General features: G+C 49.3%; 1 protein-coding gene across 2 annotated transcripts in view; it reads right to left on the bottom strand.

Annotated features, from left to right (window-relative positions):
• CSMD2 (CUB and Sushi multiple domains 2) overlaps positions 1–13,902 on the bottom strand; it is a 550,409-nt gene that overhangs the window by 482,076 nt on the left and 54,431 nt on the right. For both annotated transcript variants that reach the window (XM_045858971.1, XM_045858969.1), the window contains exon 2: positions 12,014–12,230. In XM_045858971.1, coding sequence (XP_045714927.1) covers positions 12,014–12,230 — 217 coding nt within the window. The remainder of the gene's footprint in view (positions 1–12,013; positions 12,231–13,902) is intronic.

Consider the following 13,902-nt stretch of genomic DNA (forward strand, 5'->3'; position numbering starts at 1 on the left):
GTGGGCTGCACCCTGACTTCCTTCCAGAGATGGCAGTATGGAGCGGGGGTAACTTTACAGAGGAGAAGGCTCAGCCTCACAGCCTCACAGCCTCACAGCCTCAGCCAGGCGATCAAGGTCAACATCAGCAGGGATAAGTCATGCTGATAGTATGTATCCTTGATAGGATGTGATGAAAATGCGGTCTTCCTTCTAAAAGCACTTTGCTCTAGTCTAATCGGAATAAAAACATCCGATATCCCAAACGAAAGGCCATCACTCAAAATACCTGACCAGCATTCCTGAAGACTGTCAGTCCTCAAACACGAGGACGGTTGGAGACACTGCCATGGCCAAAAGGAGCCTAAGGAGGCAGGACCACGGGACGTCATGGGGTGCCTTGGGTGGGGTGCTAGCACAGAAGAGGGGCAGCAGGTAGAAACTAAGGTCATCGGAATAAGATGTCCATGCGGGTTCATGGACACTGATGGACACACCACACAAATGTACGCTGGCCATGGCAGGGGAGCCTGGGGGAGGGCATGTTAGCAACTCTCTGTGCCACCTTCACGACTTCCCTGTAAATCTAAAACAATTTGTTTATTTTAACTGAAAGTGTATTGCTTAACAAGTGAAGAAGTCAAAGATCCCTGTAGTTCCGGGATTAAGGGTAGACAGGAAGTGGCAAAGGCAATAATAGCAGGGAGCCCAGGTAGGAGGCTGCTGTGATCATCGAGGCAAGAGGTGACGCTGGCTTGGACCGGAGCGGAGGTCCTTGGAAGAGGTGGGCTTTGGACAGGACAAGAATGATTTAGAAAACTAACACTTGCCGAGTGCTCCCCACACACCCAGCATCTTCACATATCTTATGTCTTGTAAGGGAGTTGGATCTTTACAAGTTCCCTACGAGGCGGGTGTTACTTTATTTCCAACTTTGTCGTACAGAAATGGTGACTCAGAGAGAAGTGACTTCCCCAAAGCCACACAGCCAGCAAGGACTGGAACTCCAGCAGCTGGCTCCAAAGCCCCTCTCCTCACCACCGCCCCACACTGTGTACTCCTCTGGGGCTGCAGGGGACGGGACGGGGGTCAGCAGTACGGTCAGAGCCACATTTTGGTGCCAGGAAGAATCCACCAAAAGTCAGGAGCCCCAAAACTGCTTTAAAATACATCACACCTCTAGGGCAGTGACCTAAGTTGTAGGCACAAAGAACAGACCACCCAGGAGCTTCATCTCCCCCAAAGCAAACAAGACCAAGTGTCAACTCCAGGAAGTTAAAGGACTCTATGGAATCCTCACCTACCCCGAGGTTCTAAAATAAATTCCTAGATACCAAGACTCAGAGTTTGCAAGGGCTAAATGCCTAAGGAGACACCAGCTACAAAGACAGATAAACCCTGGGCTCTCAGAAGTCCAAGCTTGTGCACAAGTTCATGTCTCACTTACGTAAAACCCAGCCAATCAGCGGCAGTTGGGGGAGGGGTGGGTTCTACTTCGTCAAGTCATCCAGGCATCCAGGCCTCTCCCATTTCCTGTCTCCAGGGAAAGTAGAGTAGAAGTTCACAGGGGAGCTTTTCTGGGCCGGGCCTGGGAGGGGTGTCTGTTACTTCTGTCCCCTCTCTGCTGACCACTAAGCTACCCAGATGCAGGGGAGTGGGGGCTGGGAAACAGCATCCCTGGCTGTGCGGCTGCTTCCCTCGGGCAACTCGACGCTGTGGAGGAGAAGCAAAGATGGCGGTGGACAGTTAGCTTTCTGGGCCACGCTGCTTAACGGGCCATCGGGAAATACACCGTGATGCCGAAGACAAATGGGGAACTGCTGGAACAGCCGAGGGCGGCGACGGCCCAGGGCAGACACAATCCAAGAAGATCAGGAGCATTTTATAGCCCTTCTGCATTCATCTCTCTGGTGTCACTTCATCACGTAATCTCAGAGCTGGAAGGAGCTTTGGAGTTCCACTAAACTTAAGTCTTCAATTTAGAAGTCAGAAGATGAACTGGCCCCGAAAGGAACAGGATTTGGTGAAGATCACCAGCAAACCAGTGGCCGAGCCGGGGTGGAACCCAGGGCTCCTCCCGCTGGGCCTGGTGCTGGGCACCACCTCTCGTGGCAGTTCCGACCCACCCGAGGAAGAAACACACCGGCTTTCTGTTCACTTAAAAGTTGAGGGTTGGTTTTCTTTTCTTTTTAATTCTAAGGGAAGAAGGAGGTCAACACTTCGTAGGTATTATGTGGATACCATTTCCCCTGATGAAGAAACAGAGTAAAGTCTAGAATTACACGTCCAAACCTGCCAGGGTTAGCAGAGGCCCTTGCACAGCGCTTTCTGGTGTCCCAAAGGTTCAAGGAATAAGGGTTGAGGATAAAGAAGCAGATGCTTTCTCAACCTCAGCAACAGCCCCATTGGCTGCCACCTGCAACAAAGGGGCAGAGGAGGGTCGAGGAGTGGCCCACTCCATTCTGGGGGAAGTTGCATCTTTGTTTTTTTTAAAGATTTTATTTATTTATTTTTAGAGAGGGAATGGAGGGAAAGAGAGAGAGAGAGAGAAACATCAATGTGCGGTTGCTGGGGGTCATGGCCTACAACCCAGGCATGTACCCTGACTGGGAATCAAACCTGCGACACTTTGGTTCGCAGCCCAAGCTAATCCACTGAGCTATGCCAGCCAGGGCAGGAAGTTGCATTTTTGACCAACACCTGGTGACACTGTGGGCAAGACCCAGCGCGGGGAGGGTGGTGGGCGGCACAGCCTTTTGGCCTGAGATTCAGGCTCCAAGGGGCCTTAAATTTTGGCTGCTATTAACGAGCATACTTGATGAATGATCACGGTAAGGTTTTGTTACAAAAACAGACTTCGACCTTGAACCACAGGATCCTACTGCGAATGGAGAGATTGCTCAGGACCCCAACACTGCGGCCCACCTGGCTTTGTGTATCACCGGCTGCCAATGCCAACCCCCACCATGTCTGTCCACACCCACCCTTTGGCATCAGGTGACGGAACATATGGCAGCTCCCTAGGTCACTGCAGTGGGTGTCCCAAGTCCCAAGCCAGGCACACCTTTCTTCCTCCCCTTCCACAACCCTTCATCCCTGGTATGACCGTGCCAACCTGTGTGAACTTGGGTGTCAAGCAGAATCAGGGGGTTTGAATAGAGCTTCCCCAAGGCACGTAGCTTCTTAGTGACTCAGTCTTCTTAGCCAACAAAATGGAGATGACACTTACCACCTCTGAGAAAATCGTGAGGATTCCAGGAGATATGGCCCAGAACCCCTGGTGCACAACAGGTAAATGTTTATTCCAACCCCCCAACCCTCCTCTAGGTCCACCTAAGTCATCGCAGCTCATGGTTCAAGGGGGTAAACAGAGTGTCCCTCCCACGGACCTGCAGTGTTCCTCGGCCCCCCACTGCTCGGCAAAGGCTGCGGACCCACAGCACACGCCAGTGACCTCAGGGGGAACCTCGGCGAGCGCCCAACGCTTTGCCTGGTGAAAGACGGCGAGAAAAGCCAGCCACAGTGATCCAGACAGACGGGCCCCTGCCTGGTCGCAGGCAGCCCTGTCCCGCAGGCTTGGCCTGTCCGCTCTCCAGCGGATGCTGCTCCTCGCTAATCGGAGATAACCTTCCTGATTAAATACAAAGTTCCCACCGACAGGCTTGCCTCCGGACGGCAGATCTGCCAGCGTTTAGGATGAATCCAACATATTTACTTTTCAGATGTTAGGGGTTTGATAAAATCCATAATGCCTTTGGCCTCAAGCTCTCTTCCTATTAATTATTAAACCCTTGTGTGTTTCGAGGGTAATTGAATCCATGTTTCTAATTAGTTTACACTTAATTCATCAGAACAATTTTTAAAGGGCTGATGGATGTCCCAATAAGCCTCATGGGCAGTTTAATGAATCTGTAGTTAAAAAGAAATTGGACACACACCAAACTGTTGGCAGCGGTTGCCCCCAGGGAGCAGGCTGGGACGAGAAGGCACTCGTGTTTTTCTCCACACGAAACACTGCTGCGCTGCCTGACTTTTTGAAAGTAGTGAGTGCCCGTTACTTCCACTGCGTTAAAGAAACTGCTTAACAAGGAAAATGGAGTGAATTTTTAAAAAGGAAATAGAATCAATGCAAATGAGTCCCAAGCAGTGAGCAGGTTCCTCGGTGTGGGGGGGAGAGCCTGGTTTCAGGCTGTAGGAGACCCATTAGCCACTTAGCAGCTTAGAGAACTTAAGACACTAAACCCCATAAAGAAAATTAATACCATCCATCTCATGGGTGTGTTGTTGGATTATTAGATAACACTTGTAATGCCTGGTTAAGAACTTCTGGTGTGCCTCTACTTCCCTTAGGACGTATCACCAGCTCCCAAGCGTGGCACAGAGGACCCCCGGGGATCTGGCCCAGCTGCACCCCCGCTCCCCACTACGCCCCACCTACAGCAAACCCACTGTCATTGAGCCCCTGGCCTTTCTCTTGTTTTTCGCCTGGGCCTGTGCACATACTGTTCTCTTGGTCTGAAACACTCTTGCCACCCCTCTTTCCATGCCCTATCAGGGATCCCTTCACCAGCGAGCATTCGTTCATTCATTCCATAAACATTTGCTGAGCACCTACTATGGGCCAGGACCCAGAGATAGAGCGCAGAGGAAAACAGGAACAGCCCCTGCAGTCAAAAAGCTTACAGTCTTGTGGGAAATACGCACAAATCAAATTATCACACACACGCACGAGTAAAGCCATAGAGAGTGGCCGGGGGTGATCTGAGGAGCTATGGTCACAGGGGGGTTTGGCCAGGGTGAGAAGTAGGGGTGTCTCAGAGGACTCCTGGGGGACGGACTGATGAGTGAGTTAAGACAGGAAGAATGATACAAAGGGGCGGGCGGAGGAAAGACACTCCAGGTCCCCGGATCAGAACCTACGAAGATCTACTCAAGGCTGGGTCAGGCTCCCCAGTCACGGCATTCCAGACTATCTTGGCCTCTTTGTTTGCCGGTCTCCTTTAAGAGATCAAAAGCTCCTTAAAACCAGAAGCTGTCTTGTTAACTGCTGTATCCCCAACACTTGGCATTCCTGGCAGGCATCCAATAAAGGTTGGATAATTAACAGTGAAGGAGTGAATGACTGCGTCTAGCATGGTGGCTGACCTGTTACAGGCGTCCTATGTCATTATTTCTTCTTTGTCCTTTCCAGCGTCCTTTCTCTGCTTCAGACCCAAATGAGGTCTGCTTTCTCCTCCCTGTGGGTCCTCCCTGCCACCTCCTGCCCACAAGAGCTCGTTCTTCAGGAACTCTGGGGAGAGGACTCTCCAAGAACAGCCCCACTGACGTACGAGGCACGCTTCCTAAGGAACCTAGTAAACAGGCTCTTCAGGGGCTTCTGCGGTGACACATATTCGTAAGAAGACGGTAAATCTGGCAAATTGGCGATTTTTTTACAACTTCCAAACAGGTGTCTAACACCCGTTGAGTGAAACCTGCAGCCAGCTCCAAATGACTCACTGCACTGCACCTTAGGCTGACGACAGAATGTGCATTGCCAGTAATTGAGGGAATGCATTCTCATGTTTCCCATAACTTGAGCCCAAATGTCTAAATTAAGGGATGCTTAGCTGTGCTTAACTGGTGCAGTCATCACCAGGCCCTATAAACCTTCCAGTATACAGCAATGCAGTTTATTAGCAATGTCTTCCTAGATTATGCTCGCTGGTGTTCCATTAGAAAACTTCATTCCACGTTAAATTGCAGTGCGGTCGGACATCTGCCAGCACGGAAAGGCCATCTGATTGTGCGAAAGCAGAGACGCACGGATTGTTTCAGTAATTCATCCAGGCGGGGCTGACACTGCATTCTCTGGAAAGGCTCTTTGTTCTTCCCTTGCCGATTTCCAAACTCCTACAGCCTTCCCAGCCTTCAGGACCAGCTCCTGCTCCCACTTCCCACTCTGATCCATTATGAGAAGAATCTGATCAGCTCCTATTGTAAATTTAATTTCAACCAGCCAGACGCTGCCTTCTGGCACCCTGGGACGCTGCTGCTTGTGAATAGCTCTAGATGAAATGTGAGATGCTTTCAAGAAGATGGCTATGAACTCCTGGTGGAGAAAGGGAGTCGCTGGGAGACGAATGGCATCTGCATATACAACAAGCTGTGCGCAGTGTGCCCGTTGGCACCTCTTTGTGGCCGATGCCAGGTGCAGCTTCCCGTACCTAGCATCGCTGAGAGCTCTCCCTTTCTCAGAGGAGGAAGCTGAGGATAAGGGCCAGAGTGACTTGCCAATGGCAAGTATCTGGGGAGGAGGTGGGACTCAAACTCATGCCATCCTCCTGCAAGGTGTCTATTCCACTCACGGCTCTGTCACAGCGAGACATGGGAGAAGCCTTGACTCCTGGCCTCAAGGAGCTGAGAGTCCAGTCAGGAGGGAAGCTTGTTGCTCCCAACACAACCCGTGGGCAAGCAGCTGGAGAAAGGTGAGTTGAACGGGGTTGGGAAATGAGGTGGGGAGGTGACTCTTCTACCTCATGCTGGAATGCCTCCATAAATTAAGTGAAAACGGTCAGTACTGGAAATACGGGAAAAGAGAAATGCATTATAAATGTACAAAGAGCAGAACTGCAAAACTTATGCCCATCCAGTTGTCGGCAATAAACAGAGAAAGTACTGAGTGATGAAAGCAGACAAAAACCCACTGCAGCCTCCTGGGTGGTCCCGCCCCACTGCGGGGCTACCACGGGATCAGTAACGCCACCCACAGGGAATGACTCCGCTCGACCCCAAGACCCTCTTCAGGGTCTGTCCTCCACTCATGCAGTTCCCTAATCTACATGGCTGAGCCCCAGATGAAGTGTCAGGACAGGCACTACGGCCCCCTGGAACAGTCCTAGGGTCTGGGTCCTAGGAACAGAAGGGCGGGGGAGCGTGAATCGCGTTTACAGAGCACTAAGGGGTCTGTCACAGGTGGCTCACGTGCAGCAACCCTGTAAGGCAGGTCGGTGTCACCTCCATTCCATCGATGAGGCTCAGAGTGACCAAACCTCGCACAGGTCATAGCGCAAATCAATGCAGAAGAGAGCTGGGTGTAAGTGCAGAAGAGAGCCTGGCCTGTCTGCACTGTGCACTACTGTCTCCCCGAAGACCCCGTGAGGGGAGGTGACCTCCCTGTTCTGCTGGATGATGGAAGGATAATGCCAGTGCAGCAAACATGCCGGTAGGCCATGAGAACACATTTTGCTGGAAACTGGAATTCACTGCACGCTGATCTGGCTTGGTTTCTGCTTCTAAATCAGACACTGTGGAGTCATCCTCCACCCCTCCTTTCTCTTATTCCCACTCCACAGCATCTTTTCTCCTCACCGGTGTAAATCCACCCTTGACTCCAGGGATAACCCTTTCCCATAACATCACACAGATCCTCAGCACCGTCTCTCCTCATTGTTTGGGGAAGGCCACCACCGTCTCCTGCCTGGCCTGGCAGTCGCCAGTCTGGCTCCCACCCCGGAGCAGGCTCCACACTGCAGCCAGACTGTGCCAAATGCCTCTGCTTCAACACCTGCATTAGAAGGGCACCTACCAACCCCTACAGTTAATATCCTACCTCATGGAAAAGACTGAGTGTTTAAAGACCATGAACAAGATGAGAATGTCCACTCTCACTACTTCTGTTCACTATTGTCCTGAAGGTTCTACCTAGTGCAAAACTTGTTTTTGAATAAATGCAACCAGATCGGAAAAGAACTAGAATTGTTTTTATTCACGGATACATAAAAAAACCCCACTAGAACTGTCAATGACAAATGCAGCTAGGTCGTGGGATACAAGATCAATATACAAACATAAATGGTCCTGGCTGGTGTGGCTCAGTGGAGTGAGCACGGATCTGCGAACCAAAGAGCACCAGTTCGATTCCCAGTCAGGGCACATGCCTGGGTTGCGGGCCAGGTCCCCAGTAGGAGGTGCATGAGAGCCAACCACACATTGATGTTTCTCACCCTCTCTCCTTCCCTTCCCCTCTCTCTAAAAATAAATAAATGAAATCTTAAAAAATAAATGGAATTTCTAGGTATAATTAAATATTATCAATACATAATTCAAAAATAAAATTAAATTAAAAATAATTCTACTCAGAATAGCATCAAAAAGAATAAAAATCTTAAGAGAAATGTCCAGTTCAGGATAGAGAAGGAAGACAATATGTTAAGCTTCCCTTCAAACTAACCCCCTAAATTCTCATGGCAATAACCTAAGGTGTACAAAAAGGAAGACTACACATGTGCATGTTGGAAACTAGGAAAAAGACAGACACCCACGTGCTGCAGTCCCTAAGGAATTTCTGTAAGGTGCAATGCTGGGAAAACCTGATGAAGAAAAAGGCCAACTGGGCAAGATGTTGACAGAGAAATACAGTTTAAAATGTGTTCTGAAGAAGTCACTTCAACCTAGTAGAATAAAAACCACAGAAAAAGCAAAGAAAACTTACACTTGAAAACAGAAAAAATAACAGTAAGAAGTTTAAAAACACAAAGCATAAATATTATATAAATATTACACAAAAGAGCAAATATACCAGTTGTCACCAAGAGATGTGAGAGAATTAAACTTTCCTGTTAAAGAGTCAAGACTCTGAGGAAAGATTTAAAAATAAAAATCCACTCTATCTTATACTAGGAGATACATCTAAAACAATGGTGTAGAAATATTAAAAAGAGAGAATTGGCAAAGAGGGACTTAATGAATGCAAACCTAAAGAAAATGAAGGTAGTGATATTAGTATAAAAGTAGAAGTTTAGGCAAAAAATTTGGGATAAACAAAATTTTTATATCAAAATATATATATAATTCACTCTGGAGATCTAAAGCTTAAAAATACATGCTGAAGAGTATAACATCAAAATATATAAAATAGCCCTGGCTGGTATGGCTCAGTGGATTGAGCACGGCCTGAGAATCAAGAGGTCACTAGTTCTATTCCCAGTCGGGGCACATGCTTGGGTTGCGGGCCAGGTCCCCACTGGGGGCTTGGGAGAGGCCACCACACACTGATGTTTCTCTCCCTCTCTTTCTCCTTCCCTATCCCTCTCTAAAAAGAAATAAATAAAATCTTTAAAAATGTATATATACACACAAAATAACAACTTAGAAATAAAAGGAGAAATTGACAAAAACAATAGTAAAAATGTAAAAACAACACACTGCTTATCCTCAACAAACATCATTTAGACAATAAAAATTAGAAGAATTAAATTATACTAACAAAAATTTTCCCCTTCAACCAAAGAATCTATGTTCTTTTCAAATGCTCATAGAGTAGTTACATAAAAATAATTTTACACTGTGAAAATAAAGTGAACAAATTCTCCAAAGTAGAAATCATAACCTAATCATAATGTAATACAAATGGATAATAATTTTTTAGGTCTAAAAAATTACTGGAAATTTTGAGGAAAAAAACCCTCGAGTCAAGGAAGGAACAAAACTGCAATTAGAGACTCTTCCCACAATGCCGACTCTCCATCAAAACGAATGGGATACGGTCGAAGTTGTACTTAGGGGGAAATGCTTCTCAACGTTTTTATTATCAAACAAGAAATAATGAAACTAATTCAATCCACAAAATCAACAGAAGAGCAATATCAGCCTGGGGTGAGTGGAAGAAAAGAATGAATACAGATAAAAACCAGAAATCAGTAAGTGAGATAACAGGGAAAGAAGAAAACGGACAAAGCCCCAGAGCTGGAACTTTTGAAAGACCAGACAAACAGGCAAACTTCCGGCGAGAAGAACCAACACACACGCACAGGCGCAGGTGCGAGAACAGGGACGTGATCCCAGACACCGTGGAGATGGAGACATTCTGGGGGACCAATTCTGCACCGACACCCTCGACAATCTCCATAAAACGGACGATTTCCTAGACAAACATACATGAAGAAACTGCTTCGTGAACAAAAAATTTCACAAAAACCTGGGGGTCCCCACCACATACACTTGCTATCCCCTGCCCACACCCAGAAGAGTGTCATTCCAAAAACCTTCAAGGAGCACATTTTCCATGCTGTCTGGATTATCCTCGGGGTCATTTCCCCTGGAGCGTTCTCCAAGGTGTGAGCTCCTCTGCTCTGGGGCTGCTGAGAGGCAGGGCACTCTCTCCAGCCCTGCCCTGGCTGGGCCTGAGTGCCCTTGGCTACTTCTGAAGTAGATCAGAAAGGTGACAGAGTGGAACCCAAGCAAGGATGACTTAGTGAAGGTACAGATTTGGGGAGCCTCCCCCCTAAACATGGTTGGTTGGCCAGAGGGGGCTGTGTGGGGGCCAGGTACACAACAAGCCAGGGCCTTCCCCGCCAGGACCCCCTCCCTTGGTCATGAATCCCCACACTTCCGGGCGAGTCCCAACTCTGGCGAGTCTTCCAGCACTTCACTCGGAGCCAGCAAACCCACACGTCAGAGCACAGAGGTCTGACCACCCACGTGTGGACTCTGCCCCAGCAGGCAGAACTGGAAGGTCTGCCCCCAGCTGCCCATACCCCAAGCACCTCATCAGCCTGATCGGATGTTGTATCTTTCACCAGTCATTCAACATTCATCGAAGTCAATGCAGGTGCCCTCCACGGTGTCACCGAAGCTCAACATCTGATGTGAGGACTCACTCCCCTGTGACCTCATCCCATCTCATGGTTTTAAGCACTATCCATCAGCCCCAATCTCCCAATTTAATCTCCAGCCCCTTGTCCTTGAACTCTAATCTCACATAGACTCAAGCCCAGGCCTGTCTCTCCATTAGCATATAACCTCTATGAAGACACTGGCCTTGACTTGCTCACTGCTACATCCCCAGCACCCAGGCTAGTGTCTGGAACATAATAGGTGCTCATTGGTGGAGTATCTGTGGAATGAATGAGGGAAGGCGACTCCTGACCCTTCACCCAAGTTTCACTGAACACCTACTGTGTGCCAAACCCAGCTGAGTGTCAAGGGAGACGGATAAATCCAGTCTTGTCTGAAAGAAAATCCTAGTTGGGGTGCCCCACCTCTGCCGCAGGCTTGGCAGCCTTGCCTCTGCACTGCCCAGAGAGGGCAGCTTGGCCGAGAGAAGAGGGGTGGGGCTGCCTTGTTAGTGTTGTCTGTGACCCTGCTGCAGGCATCTTAAACAAAGTCTGAGGTTAAGGACTTGGCAGGGAACCTCTCATTAGTGCATCATTAATTAGCACCCCAAGCTCCTCAGGACTGGGCTGATGAGCCATCAACCCTTTGGCTTCCTAGGGAGCCCAGAGCCTGGCTGGCAGGACTAGAGCAAGGCTTGCAATGGAGCAGGGGCAGGCCAGAGTCAACGGAACCTGAGAGCGATGACTCTGGAGCCTTTACCTTTGCCCCAGGGAAGTCTGCCCTTTCTGCAGAGGTGGCATCTTCCTCCTCTGTCTCCCTCCTCCATATGACCCCGGCCCCTGCTTGGAAGGCGGCTCAGGGTTACAGGAAAGCAGCCTCACCTTCTCCGTTGTTTTTCACTCTCCATCGACCACAATGGGGCTTGAGAGAGTAGGATAGACCCCAAATTTCTGACTGCACACCCCCAGCCGAGGCCACACAATGCAAGGCAAATTCCAACAAAGCATGAATAGTTTCTAACAGGATGCAAGACACAGCCACTATTATTATTAAGGCACACTTCAACTCATCTCATGGGTTCGAGGGGAGAAAATTAATTTCTGGGTGTACAGAGAATATACACCAACAGATATACAGACATATACCCATAAGCACACAAAATCAGTTTTCAGTAGAAAAACTTGAATTTCTCTATAACCCTTTTATGTGTTCTGTCTCGTCTTCCCCAGCATCCAACTCATCAACCCTGCCTGTTAGGCACTTCTAAGCAGGAGAAGGGAGCAGGGAAATGTAAAGAAAGCAGAGGAGTTGAGGGGCAGGCCTCATCAAAACAGGTCTTTGCTGAAGACCATAAATCCTCCACCCCAGTGGGCTCCTCCCCTCAGTGAGCTCGGCTCAAGGCCCAGCCGCCTGCTGTGGGGAAGAAGGCAGGTGGTACCTGGTTCGCAGGTTCTCCGGCTGCGGTGGGCCATCAAACACCGACAGGACATCAAAGTCCTCCTCCAGGGCGAAGGACTGGAAGACAAGCTGGATCCTGTGCTGGTCCTCGGCGGTGATGGTCCACGTGCAGTTGGCATAATTGGGGTAGCCGTACGGGAACCCTGGGCTCTCAACGGTCCCATTGGGACCCTGCAGTTGGAACGTGCAGTTCTGGCCTGAGAGAGAGAAAGGGAGCAGTTCAGTGTGGCTGAAGCACTCCTACAAGCTTCCAGAGGGACGGGGCACTGTGTTCGAGATTCATGAACCCGCTTTCCCAAGCGCTTCCCCTGGGCCAGCTCTGCGCTCGTCACAGAGCAGGGGGAGGTGGGCGGCCGACACGGAGTGCGAGAGGGTTGTGCCCGGCATAAACGTGCATCCTTGCAGCCGAGCCTCAGAACAGCTCCGTGAGGTAGGACCCGGAGGCTCAGAGACAGGGACGTCAAAGGCAACCAGGCCTGGCAGAGCGTGGACTTCCCCGCTACGCTAGACGCCAGAGTGACGCTTTCAGACCTCCCCCTTCTTCCCCAGCCCGCTGAGTCTCCGGGCTTTCATCTCAGCTCCTGGCCTCTCCTCTCACTCTCCACAGAAAACAGAAGCCACCCGTGGGGATCCCCAGTTCCAAAGCCATCTAGCCTGCCCCACGCAGACTAGACATTCCTTCTTCTGGCAGAGGAACACCTCTCCTCTGATCTAAACATTAAGGACGACAAAAAAAGCGGCGGGGAGTGGGGGGGGTGGTTCTACCGAAAGTAACCTCACAGGGAGATCTGATCAAAAACTCCTAAATGCTGGGTGGCCATGCTTCGGGCCTATAATTTCTTTAATGAAAGGTTTTTATCTTTGCCTTAAGCAAGCCTTGCCCCTTCTTTCTGTGCTTAATGAACCTCTGAAATGCCTCTTTTCAGACTCTTCTGGAGAAAAACCAGCCTCAAGAGAGCCCATATTCTCATTGCCCAGTAATCCCATCCCTGCCTTGCTTTCTCCTGCCTTCCCGGAATCTTCCTCCTGTTCCCTAATTCCAAATGCATAAAAGAAGCTGCAAACTGTCCTTCTAGGAAGCATTTCTAAGACTGTTGAGATCTTGCTTCAAGGCATATCCTCTGGCTCAAGTAAAACTTTTTAAAAATTATTTATAGGTCTGAACATGCTCATATCAACAACATAATCTTTTTGTGTGCCCTGAAGATCCAATTCCCTCCTCTTCTTCATGAGCCTTATATACGGTTCTCTCTTCGGCACAATACGAACCTATGCTTACACTTTTCCTCTCCACGAGAACCTTCCCATTTTAAATGTGCTCAAGAGTCCATCACTAAGAAAGCAATTCCCCACTCCACTCCATATCTCCCTCCAGCCTTATCTCTGTCTTCATCTTTACAGCCAATTACTAGAAAACACAACCTCTCTGTAATTTTTGTTTCCATCTTCCCATTCACCCTCCAGCCCTGTTGCTTCCACGTTCTGGTCCCAGTGACCTATTCAAACAGGTCTACTAAGGTCGCTGATGGGTCCAGTGGGCATTTTTCAGTCTTCCTTTAACAGAGTTCTCTCTCAGCTGCCTCTGACACTGTTGTTCACAAACACCCTTCTTCTGGAAACGTTCCTCCCAGGCCAGAGGTCTCAGGTGGCTCTGTGCATGCACACTGCCTGGGAACAAGGCTGACATGTAGATTCTGACCCACGAACGGCATGTGGGTGGGGCCCGAGTGTCTGCTGCTCTCCCTCCCTGGTCTTGGAGGGAAGCTGCTGGCGGGGACATCATCTTTGCTCTTCAAAAGATAAAAATCACTTAAGGTCTGCAAGGGTCTCTGCACAGTCAGGCTCCTAGAGACCTCTTAGTCTCGTGTC

The sequence above is a fragment of the Phyllostomus hastatus genome, unplaced genomic scaffold (genome assembly GCF_019186645.2).
Source record: "Phyllostomus hastatus isolate PE091 unplaced genomic scaffold, TTU_PhHast_1.1 phas_scaffold_182, whole genome shotgun sequence".
Classification (NCBI taxonomy): domain Eukaryota; kingdom Metazoa; phylum Chordata; class Mammalia; order Chiroptera; family Phyllostomidae; genus Phyllostomus; species Phyllostomus hastatus.